General features: G+C 44.9%; 1 protein-coding gene across 1 annotated transcript; it reads right to left on the bottom strand.

Moving 5' to 3' along the window:
• Window positions 1-5,030: 5,030 nt before the first annotated feature.
• On the bottom strand, window positions 5,031-20,235 carry LOC121567832 (galectin-4). The gene is made up of 10 exons (XM_041878152.2): window positions 20,085-20,235; window positions 19,667-19,755; window positions 13,831-14,035; window positions 10,205-10,318; window positions 9,571-9,630; window positions 9,332-9,373; window positions 7,672-7,743; window positions 7,473-7,561; window positions 5,751-5,916; window positions 5,031-5,400 (listed from the first exon to the last, which is right to left on the bottom strand). Exons 1-10 carry the CDS (start codon window positions 20,124-20,126, stop codon window positions 5,254-5,256), a joined length of 1,026 nt encoding a protein of 341 aa, XP_041734086.1. The 5' UTR covers window positions 20,127-20,235; the 3' UTR covers window positions 5,031-5,253.
• Window positions 20,236-23,470: the final 3,235 nt, after the last annotated feature.

The raw sequence follows: 23,470 nt of genomic DNA, 5'->3' as shown, positions 1-23,470 counted from the left end.
GAGATGCTAAATGTGTTTATGCGAATTAACGGTCAATTATCGTGAGACCAGCAGTTATTTGCTTGACAATCACCGGCGTACAAAATGTAATGACCGTCACAGCCCTACCCACAGCTGTGTCAAGTTGGCTGGATGTCCTTTGGGTGGTGGACCATTCTTGATTCACACGGGAAGCTGTTGAGCTTGAAAAACCCAGCAGCGTTGATGTTCTTGATACAAACTGGTGCACCTGGCACCTACTACCATCCCCCTTTCAAAGGCACTTAAATATTTTGTGTTGCCCATTCACCCTCTGAATGGCACACATACACAATCCATGTCTCAAGGCGTAAAAATCCTTCTTTAACCTGTCTCCTCCCCTTCATCTACACTGATTGAAGTGGATTTAACAAGTGACATCAATAAGGGGATCATAGCTTTCACCTGGATTCACCTAGTCAGTCTATGTCATGGAAAGAGCAGGTGTCCTTAATGTTTTGTACACTCAGTGGATTTTGAATCACGCATGGAAAGACAATACTGTGCCAGTGGATCATTCGTGGGAGACAATACACCTTGTTAGCAAGATAGCTTAACTAATTATTTAGTTTTTATTTATTTTTCAAATCAACGCATTTGAAAATTTTTTCTAATTTTTACTTTTCTCATCTGTTCATGATTATAATGCAAAGATTGTTTGCTCAAGTAAGTAACGTTACTGCTTTCCTTCATTTGATAGTAGTTTTACTTGTGTAACGTTAACGAGGACAACAACGCAAGTTAGCTAGCTAGCCTAGCTAGTTAACGTTACATGGCTGGCTAGCTCGCTAACGTTAGCTAGTTAGCTAGCTAGCTAGAAACATGAACTTGGCCGTTTGCTAGCTAGCTAAATGATGATAAATGCTGTTAAGTTGGCTAGTTTGCTATCTGATTAGGTCCTTGCTAGACAAGTTCCTTAGCTAGCTAGCTTGCTAATGTTAGATGGTTTGCTAGTTAACAACATTGACTAACGTTATATGAAGCTACATTCAGAGGAGAAAAAAAAGCCCTTTACATAAGTATTCAGACCCTTTACTCAGTACATTGTTGAAGCACCTTTGGCAGCGATTACAGCCTCAAGTCTACTTGGGTATGACGCTACAAGCTTGGCACACCTGCATTTGGGATTTTCCTTCAATCCTCTCCGGTTGGATGGGGAGCGTCGCTGCACAGCTATTTTCAGGTCTCTCCAGAGATGTTCGATCAGGTTCAAGTCCGGGCTCACATTCAGAGACTTGTCCCGAAGCCACTCCTGCGTTGTCTTGGCTGTGTGCTTAGGTTCGTTGTCCTGTTGGAAGGTGAACCTTCGTCCCAGTCTGAGGTCCTGAGCAGGTTCTGAGCAGGTTTTCATCAAGGATCTCTCTGTACTTTGCTCCGTTCATCTTTCCCTCGATCCTGACTAGTCTCCCTGCCGCTGAAAAATATCCCCACAGCATGGTGGGATGGTTTTGGCCAGGTGATGAGCGGTTCCTGGTTTCCTCCAGACGTGACGCTTGGCATTTAGGCCAAAGAGTTCAATCTTGGTTTCATCAGACCAGAGAATCTGTTTTTCATGGTCTGAGAGTCCTTTAGGTGCCTTTTGGCAAACTCCAAGCGGGCTGTCATGTGCCTTTTACTGAGGAGTGGCTTCCGTCTGGCCACTCTACCATAAAGGCCTGATTGGTGGAGTGCTGCAGAGATGGTTGTCCTTCTGGAAGGTTCTCCCATCTCCACAGAGGAACCCTGGAGCTCTGTCAGTGACCATTGGGTCCTTGATCACCTCCCTGACCAAGGCCCTTCTCCCATGATTGCTCAGTTTGGCCGGGCGGCCAGCTCTAGGAAGAGTCTTGGTGGTTCCAAACTTCTTCCATTTAAGAATGATGGAGGCCACTGTGTTCTTGGGGACCTTCAATGCTGCAGAAATGTTTTGGTACCCTTCCTCAGATCTGTGCCTCGACACAATCCTGTCTCGGAGCTCTACAGACAATTCCTTCGACCTCATGGCTTGGTTTATCTTCTGACATGCACTGTCAACTGTGGGACCTTATATAGACAGGTGTGTGCCTTTCCAAATCATGTCCAATCAATTGAATTTACCACAGTTATAGAAACATATCATGGATGATCAATGGAAATGGGATGAACCTAAGCTCAATTTTGAGTCTCATAGCAAAGGGTCAGAATACATATGTAAATGTTTTCACTTTGTCATTATGGGGTATTGTGTGTAGATTGATGAGGAAAACAATTAATTCAATCAATTTTAGAATAAGACTGTAACGTAACAAAATGTGAAAAAAGTGAAGGGGTCTGAATACTTTCCGAACGCACTGTATGTTAACATAGTATATCATTTCTAATACTTCTTGCATTTTTGTAGCTTAGGTTTCTGACTGTAATGGGTGCCAAGGACCTGAAGTCGACAGTGTGGCGGATGTTACCTTGCATTCTGTCAAACCGTCTTGCCATTGCGACAACCTGGACTGGGGCAGGGGATAAGGCCTGTTTCAGGGATTTGTTTAGTTGATATTATTAAATGTGTTACACTTGTTTTCTCTAATTTTAAGTCAATTCCTAAAACCATGTGTGATTCAAATGTAACTCAATGTAATTTTATTTGTGTGTAGGAGCCATTCGGAAGAACCCTGCAACCCGGGATGCCACGGATGAGGTGGTCCAGATTCAGGTCACTCCGTTACCTGCAAGGGACCACCGATTGTGAAGGATGGAGGCAGGGCGAGAGGAATCCGCTGCAGTGAGGGTCAACATCAAGTCTCGAACCACCTGTCTCAAAGCCAGCCTCTAACCCAACAGCTGGACCCTACCACACACTTACCATTTATTCATGTTCCGTACACACTGAAATCACTTTTGTTTACCAGTGCAGTAGTTATGTCACCTTAATACACTTCTAAAGTATATATATATATATGATCATATGATTCTATGCTGCAACTGAACTGAACTTATTCCACTCACTGTATCCCTATAAGCAATTTTTTTACATCTTATTTTCTTTGATCTGCCTCTTGTTTATTTGGTCCTTTTATTAGTATGTTATATATTTACATTGTTACTTATTTGATTGCTTTCCTATGTCACTTATTTGATTACTATGCCACTTATTTGATTACTATGTCACTTATTTGATTACTATGTCACTTTTGCTACCAACGTTGTTATAACAACAAAATGAAAGCTATAAAAGTAAAATAAAGAGAGTCTCTGTATATAAACTCCCAGTCATTTATTAGGTAAGACAGCTACGTTTCGGCATTTTAAGCTGCGGCGAACCTCTTCTGCACATTTTTGGCTGAAAGTAGTCAATGTTGAAGGTGCATAAAGATGGAGGAATTCAGATATTATTATGTCATCGTTTGTAAACTACGGAGCGTGACATTGTTCAAAGTACCTATAAATCAGCACAATCTACTTTTTTGTTTTATTCATGTATATTTTGCTAATCACCATACAAAAAAAGAGTAACGGAGAGCAATGTACAATACTTAGCAAATGAGGCATCTGTGGTAAGTACAGGGGGGCCGCCATCTTTATGCACCTTCGCCCTTGGATATGAATGGCTAAAGCAATACATTTGATTAAAACATTTGTTCATTTGAATTAATTGTTTGTTTGATTTCTCATCGATAAACTAGTCTAGAATCAGCTAGGCTAGCTAGCTAGCTCGGCTAATGTCAGTTTATTTATGGGCTGAGTTAAGCTGCCATTTCTAACCAGGAATGTTCTTTTTTTTTTTTAGCATCTTTGTAGTCTTCCCTCTCAATGGCGAAGAGACACAGGGGCTCCATAACTGAGCTTAACAGCTGCTCTACAAAAATATGGTCATCCCTAATATTAGATGTATATTATGTATCATATCCTGTATGCTAACGTTAGCTGGCTAACTGTCAATCACGTATTTTATTGACAGGTGAAATTCGTTGTCATGGTTATGTAGCTCCAGTTGCCCATCCCATGTACCCATGAAAACGGATGCTGCGACGGGGTCAAAGTTCTAAAAAAAATTATCCTTGTGCTACAAGGACACTACCCAAAAGTCGGCATGAGTATAAATTAAATGTAGTTTTGACCAGCGATACTTGTCACATTCTAATTGTCTACAGACACGTCGATAAACAAAGTATAAACCAACCATTAGCATCTCATACAGCTGGAACAAAGTGCCTTTCTTCCAGAGAGCCAGTATTCTGTGATCTGATTGGTTTTGTTTAAATGATAATCTTTGGTTTCCATTTATCAGATTGGTTTAAATGATGCTCATTGGTTTCCATGTATCTGATTGGGAGATGAAGAATGTGTTACGATGATGATGACAGCACGGTTACATGTGATTACATGCATAGTGGATAGTCAGGTTAATATAATAGTTTGTTTAAAATCTTCACATGCGTTGCAAGAAGAACGATTTTCCCAAATCATCCTGTTTACATGGACACATCTGAAATCAGGCTTTTGATAAATGCAAAAAAAATCGGCAATCAAAATAAACGTTCTACCACAGTGACTATGCTATTTTTGCGAAGACTATTTGATTCTGAGTTCGGACATATAAAGTTTTATGTGAAAACCGTTTTTTCCGAACTCACTTCACTCGTGCGTTAGAGGGAAGCTAGCGCTACCCGGTGCTGAATCAAATACACCACTGGAACGCCGATTAAAGCTGTTTACATGTTTCCTAATAATTCGAACAATTGCTCAGGTGTTTTAATTGGCGAGTGCTTACTTCCATTATGACCTCACGCTGATTTAAGATAAGCAGAGTAAAGGTGTTTACATGACTATTTCCATACTCAGCCTACTGACATAATCAGTTTAATATCTAATTATTATAATTTATTGAGTGTGCATTAGTAGTAAACATACTCATTGTTGATTTTAAAACAGATTTGTATACTTATTTTGTAAGAAATAAATGTGTATAGTGCATTCCTTACACCACTGTGGTGATTATATTTCTCTATGTTCTATTACCGCAATGTGCTACATGAAATTAGGAGTACCAGGTTTTGGGTATGATATTTATTTTTATTAAAGTAGTTTGATTACTTTGATTCTCTCTCTTAGGATCAAATTAAAACATCTAATAACAACCTGCTTACAGAGGTACAATGTTGAATCATGGTGGAACATCCAGAGTGTGTGTGTGAGTGTGTGTGTGTGTAGTATTGTGTGTGTGTGTCTGTAGTATTGTGTGTGTGTGTGTGTGTGTGTGTGTAGTATTGTGTGTGTGTTGGCTCAGAAGTGTACGTATGAGATCTGCACGTCTCCCTCCAGCTCCAGGGTGTCTATCTGGCTGTAGTTCTGGAAGCGGTGGAAGAAGTCACACATGTGCTGCCCGTTCACAAACACCTTGAACCGCTGGTTCCCACAACGGATAGACATCTGAGAGAGAGAGAGAGAGAAAAAAAAGGAATGAGTGTGATGACAACAGAAGGACACTTATCTGACTTTGAACTTGTATTTGATATATGTCCCAGACATTTCATCTCCGCACCCCATAGGCCCTAGTCAAAATAGTTCATGTTAGTGGTCTTCACCTAGAAAAAACTAGCTTGACACAGATAGCCAAAAGGGCAATGAATAAGCAACCTGAGAACAGAGGAACAGAGAGAGTGGAGTAACTGAGGAACGAGTCAGAATGTTGTCATCTTTGACAACATCAATTATATGTCCATAGATCTCATGCCTGTGAACCTTGACAAAAGTGAGATTCCATGGCTTTGTGTACTCACGTCAAAGTACTGTCCCGCCTGGAAGGGGTTGATGCTGATCTCTCTCTCCTCCATGCCCCAGCTCCCACCAATCAAACTGTTTCTCACCACCTCTCCCTCCTGTAGACGAGGGTTCATGTGGAACGCTATGTCCCGCGAGCCGCCCACCATAAAGTTTATAGAGAACCTGCAACACAACAGAACAGGCCCACCGGTAAACATATAGTCTACACTCCCACATGCAGTAAAATACACAGGCATAATACAACAGCAATATTTCTATAGCTGGGGGAAGGGCTGAGACCGAGCTGAGACCGGGCTGAGGACCCACAGACCTGGTAGCTCCTCTACTAGCTCTCACAGTCTCACGTCAGAATTAGACGTTCATCCATGTTTCTCAAATGTCAAATTTCGAAGTTGTTCCAAATGTCAAATTTCGAAGTGTTTAAGGTTACGTTTAGGCATTAACTCCGAATGGTTAAGGTAAGGTGTGAAGGTTTGGGATAGGCTTAAAACAAAAATATCAATAACAACTTTCAATCGCTGGATTTAAACATGCGACAGTTGGAATCAGAGGCAGACTCACTGTTGATCCTAGTGGCCGGTTTCCATGTCATCTCCTGACATCATCAGACATGGATAGACATTGAATACTGACTTGTATCACGGGTGACCTGCGTGTCCTAGAACCAACATGCCTCTGATGGGTTAGGGGTTAGGGGTTAGGGGTTAGGGGTTAGGGGATAGGGGTTAGGGGATAGGGGATAGGAGATAGGGGTTAGGGGATAGGGGTTAGGGGTTAGGGGATAGGGGATAGGGGTTAGGGGATAGGGGTTAGGGGTTAGGGGTTAGGGGATAGGGGTTAGGGGATAGGGGATAGGGGTTAGAGGGGGATAGGGGATAGGGGTTAGGGGTTAGGGGATAGGGGATAGGAGATAGGGGGTTGGGGATAGGGGTTAGGGGATAGGGGTTAGGGGTTAGGGGATAGGGGTTAGGGGTTAGGGGATAGGGGTTAGGGGATAGGGGTTAGGGGTTAGGGGATAGGGGTTAGGGGATAGGGGTTAGGGGATAGGGGTTAGGGGTTAGGGGATAGGGGGATAGGGGTAAGGAGGTTAGGGGTTAAGGGTTAGGGGATAGGGGTTAGCGTACTATAGACCTGTTAGCTCCTAGAGGCACCATGCCTCTGATGGGTTAGGGGTTAGGGGTTAGGGGATAGGGGTTAGGGGATAGGGGATAGGGGATAGGGGTTAGGGGATAGGGGTTAGGGGTTAGGGGATAGGGGTTAGGGGTTAGGGGTTAGGGGATAGGGGTTAGCGTACTATAGACCTGTTAGCTCCTAGAGGCACCATGCCTCTGATGGGTTAGGGTTAGGGGTTAGGGGATAGGGGTTAGGGGTATAGGGGTTAGGGGTTAGGGGGTTAGGGGATAGGGGTTAGGGGATAGGGGTTAGGGGTTAGGGGTTAGGGGTTAGGGGATAGGGGATAGGGGTTAGGGGTTAGGGGATAGGGGTTAGGGGGTTAGGGGGATAGGGGTTAGGGGTTAGGGGTTAGGGGTTGGGGATAGGGGTTAGGGGATAGGGGTTAGGGGATAGGGGATAGGGGATAGGGGTTAGGGGATAGGGGATAGGGGATAGGGGTTAGGGGTTAGGGGTTAGGGGATAGGGGATAGGGGTTAGGGGATAGGGGTTAGGGGTTAGGGGTTAGGGGTTAGGGGTTAGGGGATAGGGGTTAGCGTACTACAGACCTGTTAGCTCCTAGAGGCACCATGCCTCTGATGACGATGGTCTTCTTAAGACACATCCCTCCTGGAATCATGCTGGAGTACGGGACAGGCTGAGACACACAGGACAGGAGTCAGTTCACTGACAGAATGTAGTGTATACTGTATATATGTATCCTTAGGACAAAACAAATCCATCCTGACTCACAGAGATGTTACTTACAGGGTTGTATATTGGTTGTCCATCCATGACCGGCAGGTTTCCTCCAGCTCCACCAGGGTAACATCCCTGTCCCTGACCACACACACACCAAACACATCACACACACACACACCAAACACGTCACACACACCAAACACATCACACACACCAAACACATCACACACACCAAACACATCACACACACCAAACACATCACACACACACACACACACCAAACACATCACACACACACACACCAAACACATCACACACACACCAAACACGTCACACACACACACACACACCAAACACGTCACACACACACACACCAAACACATCACACACACACCAAACACATCACACACACACACACACACCAAACACGTCACACACACACACACCAAACACATCACACACACACCAAACACATCACACACACACCAAACACATCACACACACACACACCAAACACATCACACACACACACACACACCAAACACATCACACACACACACACACCAAACACATCACACACACACACACCAAACACATCACACACACACCAAACACGTCACACACACACACACCAAACACATCACACACACCAAACACATCACACACACACACCAAACACATCACACACACACCAAACACATCACACACACACACCAAACACACACACATCACACCAGTAAACAGCTGTCAGTCATACGTGTCATGTTAAGTCATTTATTTACTAACTGATATAGAACTATCCACCATCCTGTATAAAGACCCACTGTTACAACAGGTGACAGTACTGACCCCATACCACCTCCCACTGTTACAACAGGTGACAGTACTGACCCCATACCACCTCCCACTGTTACAACAGGTGACAGTACTGACCCCATACCACCTCCCACTGTTACAACAGGTGACAGTACTGACCCCATACCACCTCCCACTGTTACAACAGGTGACAGTACTGACCCCATACCACCTCCCACTGTTACAACAGGTGACGGTACTGACCCCATACCACCTCCCACTGTTACAACCACACAGGTGATAGTGTACTGACCCCCACCCTGTGGGTGAGACATTTTACATTTACATTTTAGTCATTTAGCAGACGCTCTTATCCAGAGCGACTTACAGTTAGTGAATACAAATTTTTTCATACTGGCCCCCCGTGGGAATCGAACCCACAACCCTGGCGTTGCAAACGCCATGCTCTATCAACTGAGCTACATCCCTGCCGGCCATTCCCTCCCCTACCCTGGACAACGCTGGGCCAATTGTGCGCCGCCCATGAGTCTCCCGGTCGCGGCCGGCTGCGACAGAGCCTGGATTCGAACCAGGATCTCTAGTGGCACAGTTAGCACTACGATGCAGTGCCTTAGACCACTGCGCCACTCAGGAGTAGAGAGTGAAGTATTAGAGAACAGAACAGACTTACCCCCATGCCACCTGGGTATCCTCCACCCTGGGGGTACCCTCCACCCTGGGGGTACCCTCCACCCTGGGGGTACCCTCCACCCTGGGGGTACCCTCCACCCTGGGGGTACCCTCCACCCTGGGGGTACCCTCCACCCTGGGGGTATCCTCCCTGATAAGCATTGACAGACATACAAATATATATATATGTAATGGTATTGGATGACACAGACACAGGTAACCAAGTGTGGTACCAACTTACCCCCATTTGATCACCTGGATATCCCCCTGCAGGATATCCTCCCTGTTGATGGTGGGAAACACACCAAATGTTATCCAGAGTTTATGACACACTAAGACACAGACTCATGAGTATATATATATATCTCTGTGTACAGTTACGTCACACATACAGTGCTAAGCCCTCCAGTGGTCCTGTATGGTCAGTTGGTAGATAGTGGGTTTGATAAATGTACAGTGTGTATATATATATATACTTACCGCCATGTTGCCTCCTCCCATTCCACCTGTAGGATATCCACCTCCCATTCCTCCTCCTCCCTGAAGAATACACAGCTTATTCCAGATACACAGCTACATCTGTCCTCTTGTGTGTGTGTGTGTGGTGTATGTGTGGTGTGTGTGTGTGTGTGGTGTGTGTGTGGTGTATGTGTGGTGTATGTGTGGTGTGTGTGTGTGTGTGTGTGTGTGTGTGTGTGTGTGTGTGTGTGTGTGTGGTGTATATGTGGTGTGTGTGTGGTGTGTGTCCTGGCACACAGAAGGGCAAAAGCAAAGACTATTGAGAAATGTATTATTTTCTTTTTTAAATTCTCTCCCGTTCTCTCATCCCATGTTTTGGTTGCAACTGCTGCCCGAAGCTTTGAACAAATTAATTAACATACAAATGACAGATGATGGAGCAATTATCTTCCCTGTAGGATTTGGGAAGGGTATGCTGACCCTAGATTTGTGGGCAACAGAAGGCAACTTCTACCCTGAAGCGGGTTAAAATACTGCTCCCTGCCCCTGCTCCTACTCATACCCCCCCTGCCCCCCTGCTCCCCTGCTCCCTGCCCCTGCCCCCTGCCCCTACCCTCCCGCCCCCCTGCTCCCTGCCCCCCTGCCCCAGTCTCACCCCGATGACGTTGATGGTCTGGATGGAAACGTCACCTCCTATCTGCAGGGCATTGACTCTTTCAACTGGAATACGATGCATGAACATATGAAAGTCTCGCCCGTTCACTGTCACCTACGACAGAAAAACACATCAGCTCATTTGATCATACACAACAATGGACTAACCCTAACCCATACACAACTCAATAGGGAGTTGGGCCACCACACCTCTATTGGAGGGATGCGACACCATTCTTCCTCAAGAAATTCCTTCATTTGGTGTTTTGTTGATGGTGGTGGAAAATGCTGTCTCAGGTACTGCTCCAGAATCTCTCAAAAGAGTTCAATTGGGTTGAGATCTGGCGACTGAGACAGCCATGGCATAAGGTTCACGTCATTTTCCTACTCATCAAACCATTCAGTGACCACTCGTGCCCTGTGGATGGGGGCATTGTAATCCTATGGGGGCATAGCCATGGTAGCCAAAATAATGGCCTGCCCAGCATGTTTATCCAAGACCCTAGGCATGATGGGATGTTAATTGCTTAATTAACACAGGAACCTGCTTTCAATATACTTTGTAAAATCTCACTTACTCAAGTGTTTCCACTATGTTGGCAGTTCCCTGTATATATAACTACACAGCATAGTTGCTCACTACCGGTCAAAAGTTTTAGAACTCCTACTCATTCAAGGGTTTTTCTTTATTTTTACTATTTTCTACATTGTACAATAATAGTGAAGACATCAAAACTATGAAATAACACATATGGAATCATGTAGTAATCAAGAAAGTGTTAAACACATCAAAATATATTTTATATTTGAGATTCTTCAAATAGCCACCATTTGCCCACTCTTAGCATTCTCTCAACCAGCTTCATGAGGTAGTCACCTGGAATGCATTTCAATTAACAGGTGTGCCTTGTTAAAAGTTAATTTATGGAATTTCTTTCCTTCTTAATGCGTTTGAGCCAATCAGTTGTGTTGTGACAAGGTAGGGGGGTATACAGAAGATAGCCCTATTTGGTAAAAGACCAAGTTCATATTATGGCAAGAACAGCTCAAATAAGCAAAGAGAAACGACAGTCCATCATTACTTTAAGACATGAAGGTCAGTCAATACGGAACATTTCAAGAACTTTGAAAGTTTCTTCAAGTGCAGTCGCAAAAACCATCAAGCGCTATGATGAAACTGGCTCTCATGAGGACCGCCACAGGAATGGAAGACCCAGAGTTACCTCTGCTGCAGAGGATAAATTCATTAGAGTTACCAGCCTCAGAAATTGCAGCCCAAATAAATGCTTCACAGAGTTCAAGTCACAGACACATCTCAACATCAACTGGCCTCCATGGTCGAATTGCTGCAAAGAAACCACTACTAAAAGACACCAATAAGAAGAAGAGACCTGCTTGGGCCAAGAAACACGAGCAATGGACATTAGACCGGTGGAAATTTGTCCTTTGGTCTGATGAGTCCAAATTTGAGATTTTTGGTTCCAACTGCCGTGTCTTTGTGAGATGCAGTGTGGGTGAACGGATGATTTCCACATGTGTAGTTCCCACCGTAAAGCATGGAGGAGGAGGTGTTATGGTTTGGGGGTGCTTTGCTGGTGACACAGTCTGTGATTTATTTATAATTAAATTCACACTTAACCAGCATGCTACCACAGCATTCTGCAGCGATACGCCATCCCATCTGGTTTGGGCTTAGTGGGACTATCATTTGTTTTTCAACAGGACAATGACCCAACACACCTCCAGGCTGTGTAAGGGCTATTTTACCAAGAAGGAGAGTGATGGAGTGCTGCATCAGATGACCTGGCCTCCACAATCCCCTGACCTCAACCCAATTGAGATGGTTTGGGATGAGTCGGACGGCAGAGTGAAGGAAAAGCAGCCAACAAGTGCTCAGCATATGTGGGAACTCCTTCAAGACTGTTGGAAAAGCATTCCAGGTGAAGCTGGTTGAAAGAATGCCAAGAGTGTGCAAAGCTGTCATCAAGGCAAAGGGTGGCTATTTGTGTTTAACACTTTTTTGGTTACTACATGATTCCATATGTGTTATTTTATAGTTTTGATGTCTTCACTATTATTCTACAATGTAGAAAATAGTAAAAAATAAAGAAAAACCCTTGAATGAGTAGGTGTTCTAAAACATTTGACTGGTACTGTATATCTACCTCTATACAGTATCTATATCTATACAGTATCTATATCCATACACAATCTATATCGATACAGTCTATTACTACACTGCTCAAAAAAATAAAGGGAACAGTTAAACAACACATCCTAGATCTGATTGAATGAAATAATCTCATTAAATACTTTTTTCTTTACATAGTTGAATGTGCTGACAACAAAATCACACACAAATTATCAATGGAAATCAAATGTATCAACCCATGGAGGTCTGGATTTGGAGTCACCCTCAAAATTAAAGTGGAAAACAACACTACAGGCTGATCCAACTTTGATGTAATGTCCTTAAAACAAGTCAAAATGAGGCTCAGTAGTGTGTGTGGCCTCCACGTGCCTGTATGACCTCCCTACAACGCCTGGGCATGCTCCTGATGAGGTGGCGGATGGTCTCCTGAGGGATCTCCTCCCAGACCTGGACTAAAGCATCCGCCAACTCCTGGACAGTCTGTGGTGCAACGTGGCGTTGGTGGATGGAGCGAGACATGATGTCCCAGATGTGCTCAATTGGATTCAGGTCTGGGGAACAGGCGGTCCATAGCATCAATGCCTTCCTCTTGCAGGAACTGCTGACACACTCCAGGCACATGAGGTCTAGCATAGTGTTGCATTAGGAGGAACCCAGGGCCAACCGCACCAGCATATGGTCTCACAAGGGGTCTGAGGATCTCATCTCGGTACCTAATGGCAGTCAGGCTACCTCTGGCGAGCACATGGAGGGCTGTGCGGCCCCCCAAAGAAATGCCACCCCACACCATGACTGACCCACCGCCAAACCGGTCATGCTGGAGGATGTTGCAGGCAGCAGAACGTTCTCCACGGCGTCTCCAGACTCTGTCACGTCTGTCACATGTGAGTTGAGTTTTTTTTTTTTTGGTCTTGGCCATAGTGGAGTTTGGAGTGTGACTGTGAGGTTGTGGACAGGTGTCTTTTATACTGATAACAAGTTCAAACAGGTGCCATAAATACAGGTAACGAGTGGAGGACAGAGGAGCCTCTTAAAGAAGAAGTTACAGGTCTGTGAGAGCCAGAAATCTTGCTTGTTTGTAGGTGACCAAATACTTATTTTCCACCATAATTTGCAAATAAATTCATTAAAAATCCTACAATGTGATTTTCTGGATTTTTTTTCCTCAATTTGTCTGTCATAGTTGACGTGTACCTATGATGAAAATTACAGGCCTCTCTCATCTTTTTAAGTGGGAGAACATGCACAATTGGTGGCTGACTAAATACTTTTTTCCCCCACTGTATATCTATACAGTCTCTATATCTATATCGATACAGTCTATAACTATATCTATACAGTATCTTTATCTATATCCATACAGTATCTATATCTATACAGAATCTATAGCTACATCTATATCTATTACTATATCTACACAGTATCTATACAGTATATATTACTATATCTATATCTATATAGTATCTATATCTGACCTGGTAACCCTCCTGGTTGATGATGATGACCATCTCGAAGGCGTCTCCCTTGCTAAAAGGCATGTTGTGGGTCTTCTCCTCTGAACCCCATTCCCCTTCCTGGCAGCTGTTGAACACCACATTGTCCCAGCCTTTGAAGCGAGGGCTGAAGTGAAAGCCGATGTCACTGCCCTCAAATTCCCCACACTGCAGATTAATGTGGAACCTAGAGAGGACATAGAATGAACAGATCGGAAACAGGTAACACCGGTAACACAGGTCTTGAGTTTTTCCTAACCATTAGAGCTGACCAGACAAAACTCCAGAGCATTTTAATTAAGGCCTAAAGTTTTTCCTGGTTACGTTACATGGATCGGACCCTTTTTTTTCAATTTTCGCCTAAAATGACTGCCTGTAGCTCAGGACCTGAAGCAAGGATATGCATATTATTGATATCATTTGAAAGGACACACTTTGAAGTTTGTGGAAATGTGAAATTTTTGTAGGAGAATAACACATTCGATCTGGTAAAAGATAATACAAACAAAAAAACATGCGTATTCTATTAAAAAAATGGTTGCATGATCTTTGAAATGCAAGAGAAAGGCCAGACAGTGATGGGGGATTCTAGATGTAATTTAAATGTTGTCCACCAGATGGCAGCAGTGTGTGTGCAAAGTTTCAGACTGACCAGTGAAGATTTACATCACTGCACAACATTTTGTATCAAATCTGCCAGGAGTTTTCCCAAATGTGCTGAATTGGTTTTCAAGTCAATAACTATAGAGAACATACAAAAATGCTATGGTAATACAAAATTTAAGTTTGCACACTCCCAGGAATGTCATAAATGACGGATCATTAGCTTCCCTACAGAAAAGACACTAACCCTCACACATCTAGGTGGCCGGGCGGGGTGGGTGTGGAGTCAGAGGTCAAACTGTAGAACCCAGTTCCTACATTTGAATATAAAAATTGATTTCTCAAACAAAACTACACTACATTTTATCTCTGGGACCCTCAGGATGACAAATCAGAGCAAGATTACTGAATGTAAGTACATTATTTACCTTCAGAGGTGCATGGTATTTTTTTTTTAGCTGTAATAGCTTCTGTAAATTGGACACTGCAGTTATATTAACAAGAATTTAAGCTTTCTGCCCTTATAAGACATGTCTATGTCCCGGAAAGTTGGCTGTTGTTTACATCACCATTCTAGTCACATATTGCATATTGAGCAACAACCGTCCCGTATAAGGGTCACCGATCCCGTAGAGGTTAACATTAAGTGCCAAATAAAGTAACAGGGTTGACCATAACAGGATTGACCGTATCAGGGTTGATGACTTCATCTTAAATCAGCCATAAATCCCCTTGTGACAGGGGGAATGGAATCTTGTTGTGTGCAACAGGAAGTGGCAATTGAATGCAAGCTTCACAAAAAAAACAGGGATGACGTGTTATGCTCTTTCCGCTCAGTTTTCCACCACAAAACACCAGAAAAATTGCCAAAAAGAGTAGAACTATGATTATTTAAAAATAATAATAATTAAGGAATACTTTCACGCTGTTAAAATGAGAGTTCAGTTCACGTAACATGATTGAGGGACAGACACAAATAAAGCACTAATCACATTATATAAATGTCAAAGCAACAAAATAACTAGGGCTTTTCAATGATGGTGAAACTTGGAGAAATGTTGGGATTAAAATCTTCCTAGAAGTGACATGGGGTTGACGGAGGGACATGGCAAAATGCAGAACTTTGGCACATTAGCAAGCCTTTATTCATATTAAAAATCAGATTTACTGACTCCTCCGTGTGGTGTATATTAAAGAGCACTTAATTTAATATTAACAGGCTGTTAAAATTCAATGTTGGTGCACAATTTCTACTGAACATATCAAAGGGACACAAAAGGCACTCTTTTCCTGGAATGACCCTTTATATACCACACCAAGGGCTCTTACTGTTAAGGTCTCATTGTGTTCTAACATAACTGATAGGACTGACTGTTGTCTGAAAAATACACAGAGGAGGGATGCACTTCTGATAAAGGTGTGCCTGTGTGTGTGTGTATGTGTGTGTGTGCCTGTGTGTGTGTGTGCGCCTGTGCCTTGCCCTCTCTCTGATAGCACAAGGGTAAACCTCCTTGTTATAACATAGTCAGCAGGCTGAGAGGCAGAGAATGTTCTTTCAACGTACATTAGTCATTGTAACTAGACACTTGGTACATTCAGGAGGAAGAGGGGTGGAGCACTCCCCCCACTGCAGCAGATTTGCATCATAAACAAAAATATAATGTAAGGAAAGCAGTCAACTGAAATAAATTCATTAGGCTCTAGTCTATGGATTTCACATGACTGGGAATATATATAGGCATCTGTTGGTCACAGATACCTTTAAAAAAAAAAAAGGTAGGGGCGTGGATCAGAAAGCCAGTTAGTATCTGGTGTGACCACCATTTGCCTCATGCAGTGTGACACATCTCCTTCGCATAGAGTTGATCAGGCTGTAGATTGTGGCCTGTGGAATGTTGTCCCACTCCTCTTCAATGGCTGTGCGAAGTTCCTGGATATTGGCTGGAACTGGAACACGCTGTCATACACGTCGATCCAGAGCATCCCAAACATGCTCAATGGGTGACATGTCTGGAGTGAGTATGCAGGCCTTAGAAGAACTGGGACATTTTCAGCTTGCAGGATTTGTGTACAGATCCTTTCGACATGGGGCCATGCATTATCATGCTGAAACATGAGGTGATGGCGGCGGATGAATGGCACGACAATGGGCCTCAGGATCTCGTCACGGTATCTCTGTGCATTCAAATTGCCATCGATAAAATGCAATTGTGTTCGTTGTCTGTAGCTTATGCCTGCCCATACCATAACCCCACCACCACCATGGGGCACTCTGTTCACAACGTTGACATCAGCAAACTGCTCACTCACACGACGCCATACAAGCTGTCTGCCATCTGCCCGGTACAGTTGAAACCGGGATTCATCCATGAAGAGCACACTTCTCCAGCGTGCCAGTGGACAGCAAAAGGTGAGCATTTGCCCACTGAAGTCGGTTATGACTCTGAACTGCAGTCAGGTCAAGACCCTGGTGAGGACGACGAGCACGCAGATGAACTTCCCTGAGACAGTTTCTGACAGTTTGTGCCGAAGTTCTTCGGTTGTGCAAACCCAGAGTTTCATTCGTTGTCCGGGTGGCTGGTCTCAGACGATCCCGCAGGTGAATGTGGTCCTGGGCTGGCGTGGTTACACGTGGTCTGCGTTTGTGAGGCTGGTTGGACGTACTGCCAAATTCTCTAAAACGACATTGGAGGCAGCTTATGGTTGAGAAATAAATATTAATTTCTCTGGCAACAGCTCTGGTGGACATTCCTGCAGTCAGCATGCCAATTGCACACTCCCTCAAAACGTGAGACATCTGTGGCATTGTGTTGTGTGACAAAACTGCACATTGTAGAGTAGCCTTTTATTGTCCCCAGCACAAGGTACACCTGTGTAATGATCATGCTGTTTAATCAGCTTCTTGATATGCCACACCTGTCAGGTGGATGGATTACCTTGGCAAAGGAGAAATGCTCACTAACAGGGATGTAAACACATTTGTTCACAAAATTTGAAAGAAATAAACTTTTTTGTGCGTATGGAAGATTTCTAGGATGTTTTATTTCAGCTCATGAAACATGGGACCAACACTTTACATGTTGCGTTTCTATTTTTGTTCAGAGCATAGCTGGAATGAGAGAGTTTTCTAGTTTCAGTTGTCATCATCTGATAACCTACTAGAGCCAGACAAGTAACTACACTCTGTGGGTTATTTAATGACAACGTCCATTATTCCACCATCTGCCTAGTGTAAAATGTATTTTTCCTGTGTATGCATTGTAAATAGTTCATTTTCTGTTCTTTTTTGCTTAAGATATACTGTGTTGTTATTATGCCGGCCCCTAGTGGCCAATAGAGGAAGTACCTGTGATCACCAGAAACAGGTGTGTCAAGGCTATATAATTACCTGTGATCACCAGACACAGGTGTGTCAAGGCTATATAATTACCTGTGATCACCAGAAACAGGTGTGTCAAGGCTATATAATTACCTGTGATCACCAGAAACAGGTGTGTCAAGGCTATATAATCACCTGTGATCACCTGACACAGGTGTGTCAAGGCTATATAATTACCTGTGATCACCAGACACAGGTGTGTCAAGGCTATATAATTACCTGTGATCACCAGAAACAGGTGTGTCAAGGCTACATAATTACCTGTGATCTCCTGACACAGGTGTGTCAAGGCTATATAATTACCTGTGATCACCTGACACAGGTGTGTCAAGGCTACATAATTACCTGTGATCTCCTGACACAGGTGTGTCAAGGCTATATAATTACCTGTGATCTCCTGACACAGGTGTGTCAAGGCTATATAATTACCTGTGATCGCCTGACACAGGTGTGTCAAGGCTATATAATTACCTGTGATCACCTGACACAGGTGTGTCAAGGCTATATAATTACCTGTGATCACCAGACACAGGTGTGTCAAGGCTATATAATTACCTGTGATCACCAGAAACAAGTGTGTCAAGGCTATATAATTACCTGTGATCACCTGACACAGGTGTGTCAAGGCTATATAATTACCTGTGATCACCTGACACAGGTGTGTCAAGGCTACATAATTACCTGTGATCTCCTGACACAGGTGTGTCAAGGCTATATAATTACCTGTGATCTCCTGACACAGGTGTGTCAAGGCTATATAATTACCTGTGATCACCTGACACAGGTGTGTCAAGGCTATATAATTACCTGTGATCACCTGACACAGGTGTGTCAAGGCTATATAATTACCTGTGATCACCAGACACAGGTGTGTCAAGGCTATATAATTACCTGTGATCACCTGACACAGGTGTGTCAAGGCTATATAATTACCTGTGATCACCTGACACAGGTGTGTCAAGGCTATATAATTACCTGTGATCACCTGACACAGGTGTGTCAAGGCTACATAATTACCTGTGATCTCCTGACACAGGTGTGTCAAGGCTATATAATTACCTGTGATCTCCTGACACAGGTGTGTCAAGGCTACATAATTACCTGTGATCTCCTGACACAGGTGTGTCAAGGCTATATAATTACCTGTGATCTCCTGACACAGGTGTGTCAAGGCTATATAATTACCTGTGATCACCTGACACAGGTGTGTCAAGGCTATATAATTACCTGTGATCACCTGACACAGGTGTGTCATGGCTATATAATTACCTGTGATCACCTGACACAGGTGTGTCGTGGCTATATAATTACCTGTGATCACCTGACACAGGTGTGTCGTGGCTATATAATTACCTGTGATCACCTGACACAGGTGTGTCGTGGCTATATAATTGTTTCTCCATCACATTGTATCCGACACGTTGATGAAGGCGTTAGCCGTTACGTGCTGGTGCATTTTAAGAGTGACTTAGCCCACACATTAAAGGCTTTTAAACTTTCAAACCCACAAGAGCGCCTGGACTTGGACTGACCACCTATTAGTGGTTAGGATGTCTGGAACTATTCCTCTCCAAGGGCACCTGGTTGTTTTGGAATACTCAACCCACCAAGCAATGATGCAATACTAGGTTGTTGTTTTTTTGTAATCCATCAAACGCTAATTCGCATTAAAACAATAAGGCGAAGAACAATATCATTTTGTGTCCAGCACATCATCGTTGATACAGATCCCACAATTTAAGAACGTGTAAACAAAATTCCCTTGTTGTCGCCCTTCAAACGTTACAATCTGATATGTGTAACATACTTCCAATCCTCAGAGGCTGTGAGTCTCACCTGGTGATCTTGTGGGGGATGACTCCCTGGATGTAAACAGACATCCCTGATCTCAGCCCGCCGTAGATCGGCCCCACATAGGGGATACACTGCACACAACACACAGTGATAACAATTCAACAACTATACACAAGTATAGATGCAAGGCAGTCTGCAAACTTTTTGAAGTAGGTAGAGTAAAAATGTGAAAACAAATAAATGAAGACGGTTGTTACATACAGACAGCCAATGGTTGGGGTTCAGTCAATTCAGAAAGTAAACCAAATTCCAAGCATTGAAGAGAATTGAAATTGGAATTTCAGTGTACTTCCTGAATTGACTGGAATTGAAATGGAAATGACCCCAACCCTGCAGAATGGTAGATCCAGACAATATCTATAATATCTATATGCACTAGACAAGGAGACATGCTACTCACAGGGTTGTAGACGGGCTGGTAGCCAGGTGGAGCAACGAACATGATGGCTGTCACTCAGAGATCCACAGACAGACAGACAGACAGAGAAACAGGTGGATAGAGAGATGGAGGAGAGGAGAGTCAGAGAGAACAGGAAACTGTCGCTGCTGGACGGCTAGTCTTATAGAGACTGAGAATCATGGGAAGGGTGGAGCAAGGCGAGGGTGAGGGCAAGGAGAGGGGCGGGGCTGGACCCAAGGACAGGGTTAGAGAGGGCTAGGAGTGGGGCAGGGCTGGACCCAGGGACAGGGTTAGAGACAGGGCTGGACCCAGGGACAGGGTTAGAGAGGGCTAGAGGTGGGGCAGGGCTGGACCCAGGGACAGGGTTAGAGACAGGGCTGGACCCAGGGACAGGGTTAGAGACAGGGCTGGACCCAGGGACAGGGTTAGAGACAGGGCTAGGAGTGGGGCAGGGCTGGACCCAGGGACAGGGTTAGAGACAGGGCTGGACCCAGGGACAGGGTTAGAGACAGGGCTGGACCCAGGGACAGGGTTAGAGACAGGGCTGGACCCAGGGACAGGGTTAGAGGCAGGGCTGGACCCAGGGACAGGGTTAGAGACAGGGCTGGACCCAGGGACAGGGTTAGAGGCAGGGCTGGACCCAGGGACAGGTTAGGGGGGGCAGGGCTGGACCCAGGGACAGGGTTAGGAGTGGGGCAGGGCTGGACCCAGGGACAGGGTTAGAGACAGGGCTGGACCCAGGGACAGGGTTAGAGACAGGGCTGGACCCAGGGACAGGGTTAGAGACAGGGCTGGACCTAGGGACAGGGTTAGAGACAGGGCTGGACCCAGGGACAGGGTTAGAGACAGGGCTAGGAGTGGGGCAGGGCTGGACCTAGGGACAGGGTTAGAGACAGAGCTGGACCCAGGGACAGGGTTAGAGACAGAGCTGGACCCAGGGACAGGGTTAGAGGCAGGGCTGGACCTAGGGACAGGGTTAGAGGCAGGGCTGGACCTAGGGACAGGGTTAGAGACAGAGCTGGACCCAGGGACAGGGTTAGAGACAGGGCCAGATAGGGTAGGCTTCTTGAATAACGATGTTGGCCAGGAACCAGAAACCAGGCTACGAGTTATCAGTTTCACAATGTTTTCCCAACCTTATCACAGGACAGGAGGAGTGGTCCAGTCGGACAAAAGATGGTGTGTGTGTGTGTAAGGTGAACAATGTGTGTGTGTGTGTGTGTGTGTGTGTGTAAGGTGAACGGTGTGTGTGTGTGTGTGTGTGTAAGGTGAACGGTGTGTGTGTGTGTGTGTGTGTGTGTGTGTGTGTAAGGTGAACGGTGTGTGTGTGTGTGTGTGTGTGTGTAAGGTGAACAGTGTGTGTGTGTGTGTGTAAGGTGAACGGTGTGTGTGTGTGTGTGTGTGTGTGTGTGTGTGTGTGTGTGTGTGTGTGTGTGTGTGTGTGTGTGTGTGTAAGGTGAACGATGTGTGTGTGTGTGTGTGTGTGTGTGTGTGTGTGTGTGTGTGTGTAAGGTGAACGATGTGTGTGTGTGTGTGTGTGTGTGTGTGTGTGTGTGTGTGTGTGTGTGTGTGTGTGTGTGTGTGTGTGTGTGTGTGTGTGTGTGTGTGTGTGTGTGTGTGTGTGTGTGTGTGTGTGTGTGTGTGTGTGTGTGTGTGTGTGTGTGTGTGTGTAAGGTGAACGATATGTGTCATAACAAACTACACACACTTGAATGATGGTAGATGGTAGATGGTAGATGGTAGATGGTAGATGGTAGATGGTAGATGGTAGATAAGAGACGGTTGTGTACCGAAGGAGTCTCAACAGTTTGCGTTCTGTAGACAGTCTGGAGGTCTACAACAGTCTGGAGGTCTACAACAGTCTGGAGGTCTACAACAGTCTGGAGGTCTACAACAGTCTGGAGGTCTACAACAGTCTGGAGGTCTACAACAGTCTGGAGGTCTACAACAGTCTGGAGGTCTACAACAGTCTGGAGGTCTACAACAGTCTAGAGGTCTACAACAGTCTGGAGGTCTACAACAGTCTGGAGGTCTACAACAGTCTGGAGGTCTACAACAGTCTGGTCTACAACAGTCTGGAGGTCTACAACAGTCTGGTCTACAACAGTCTGGAGGTCTACAACAGTCTGGAGGTCTACAACAGTCTGGAGGTCTACAACAGTCTGGAGGTCTACAACAGTCTGGAGGTCTACAACAGTCTGGAGGTCTACAACAGTCTGGAGGTCTACAACAGTCTGGAGGTCTACAACAGTCTGGAGGTCTACAACAGTCTGGAGGTCTACAACAGTCTAGAGGTCTACAACAGTCTGGAGGTCTACAACAGTCTGGAGGTCTACAACAGTCTGGAGGTCTACAACAGTCTGGTCTACAACAGTCTGGAGGTCTACAACAGTCTGGTCTACAACAGTCTGGAGGTCTACAACAGTCTGGAGGTCTACAACAGTCTGGAGGTCTACAACAGTCTGGAGGTCTACAACAGTCTGGTCTACAACAGTTTGCGTTCTGTAGACAGTCTGGTCGTCTACAACAGTCTAGAGGTCTACAACAGTCTGGAGGTCTACAACAGTCTGGAGGTCTACAACAGTCTAGAGGTCTACAACAGTCTGGAGGTCTACAACAGTCTGGAGGTCTACAACAGTCTGGAGGTCTACAACAGTCTGGTCTACAACAGTCTGGAGGTCTACAACAGTCTGGTCTACAACAGTCTGGAGGTCTACAACAGTCTGGAGGTCTACAACAGTCTGGAGGTCTACAACAGTCTGGAGGTCTACAACAGTCTAGAGGTCTACAACAGTCTGGTCTACAACAGTCTGGAGGTCTACAACAGTCTGGTCTACAACAGTCTGGAGGTCTACAACAGTCTGGTCTACAACAGTCTGGAGGTCTACAACAGTCTGGAGGTCTACAACAGTCTGGAGGTCTACAACAGTCTGGTCTACAACAGTCTGGAGGTCTACAACAGTCTGGAGGTCTACAACAGTCTGGTCTACAACAGTCTGGAGGTCTACAACAGTCTGGTCTACAACAGTCTGGAGGTCTACAACAGTCTGGAGGTCTACAACAGTCTGGTCTACAACAGTCTGGAGGTCTACAACAGTCTGGAGGTCTACAACAGTCTGGAGGTCTACAACAGTCTGGAGGTCTACAACAGTCTGGTCTACAACAGTCTGGAGGTCTACAACAGTCTGGTCTACAACAGTCTGGAGGTCTACAACAGTCTGGAGGTCTACAACAGTCTGGAGGTCTACAACAGTCTGGAGGTCTACAACAGTCTGGAGGTCTACAACAGTCTGGTCTACAACAGTCTGGAGGTCTACAACAGTCTGGAGGTCTACAACAGTCTGGAGGTCTACAACAGTCTGGAGGTCTACAACAGTCTGGAGGTC

The sequence above is a fragment of the Coregonus clupeaformis genome, chromosome 6 (assembly GCF_020615455.1).
Source record: "Coregonus clupeaformis isolate EN_2021a chromosome 6, ASM2061545v1, whole genome shotgun sequence".
NCBI lineage: Eukaryota > Metazoa > Chordata > Actinopteri > Salmoniformes > Salmonidae > Coregonus > Coregonus clupeaformis.
The sequence above is the reverse complement of the archived record's forward strand: the minus strand, read 5'-3'. Positions and strand labels throughout refer to the sequence as shown.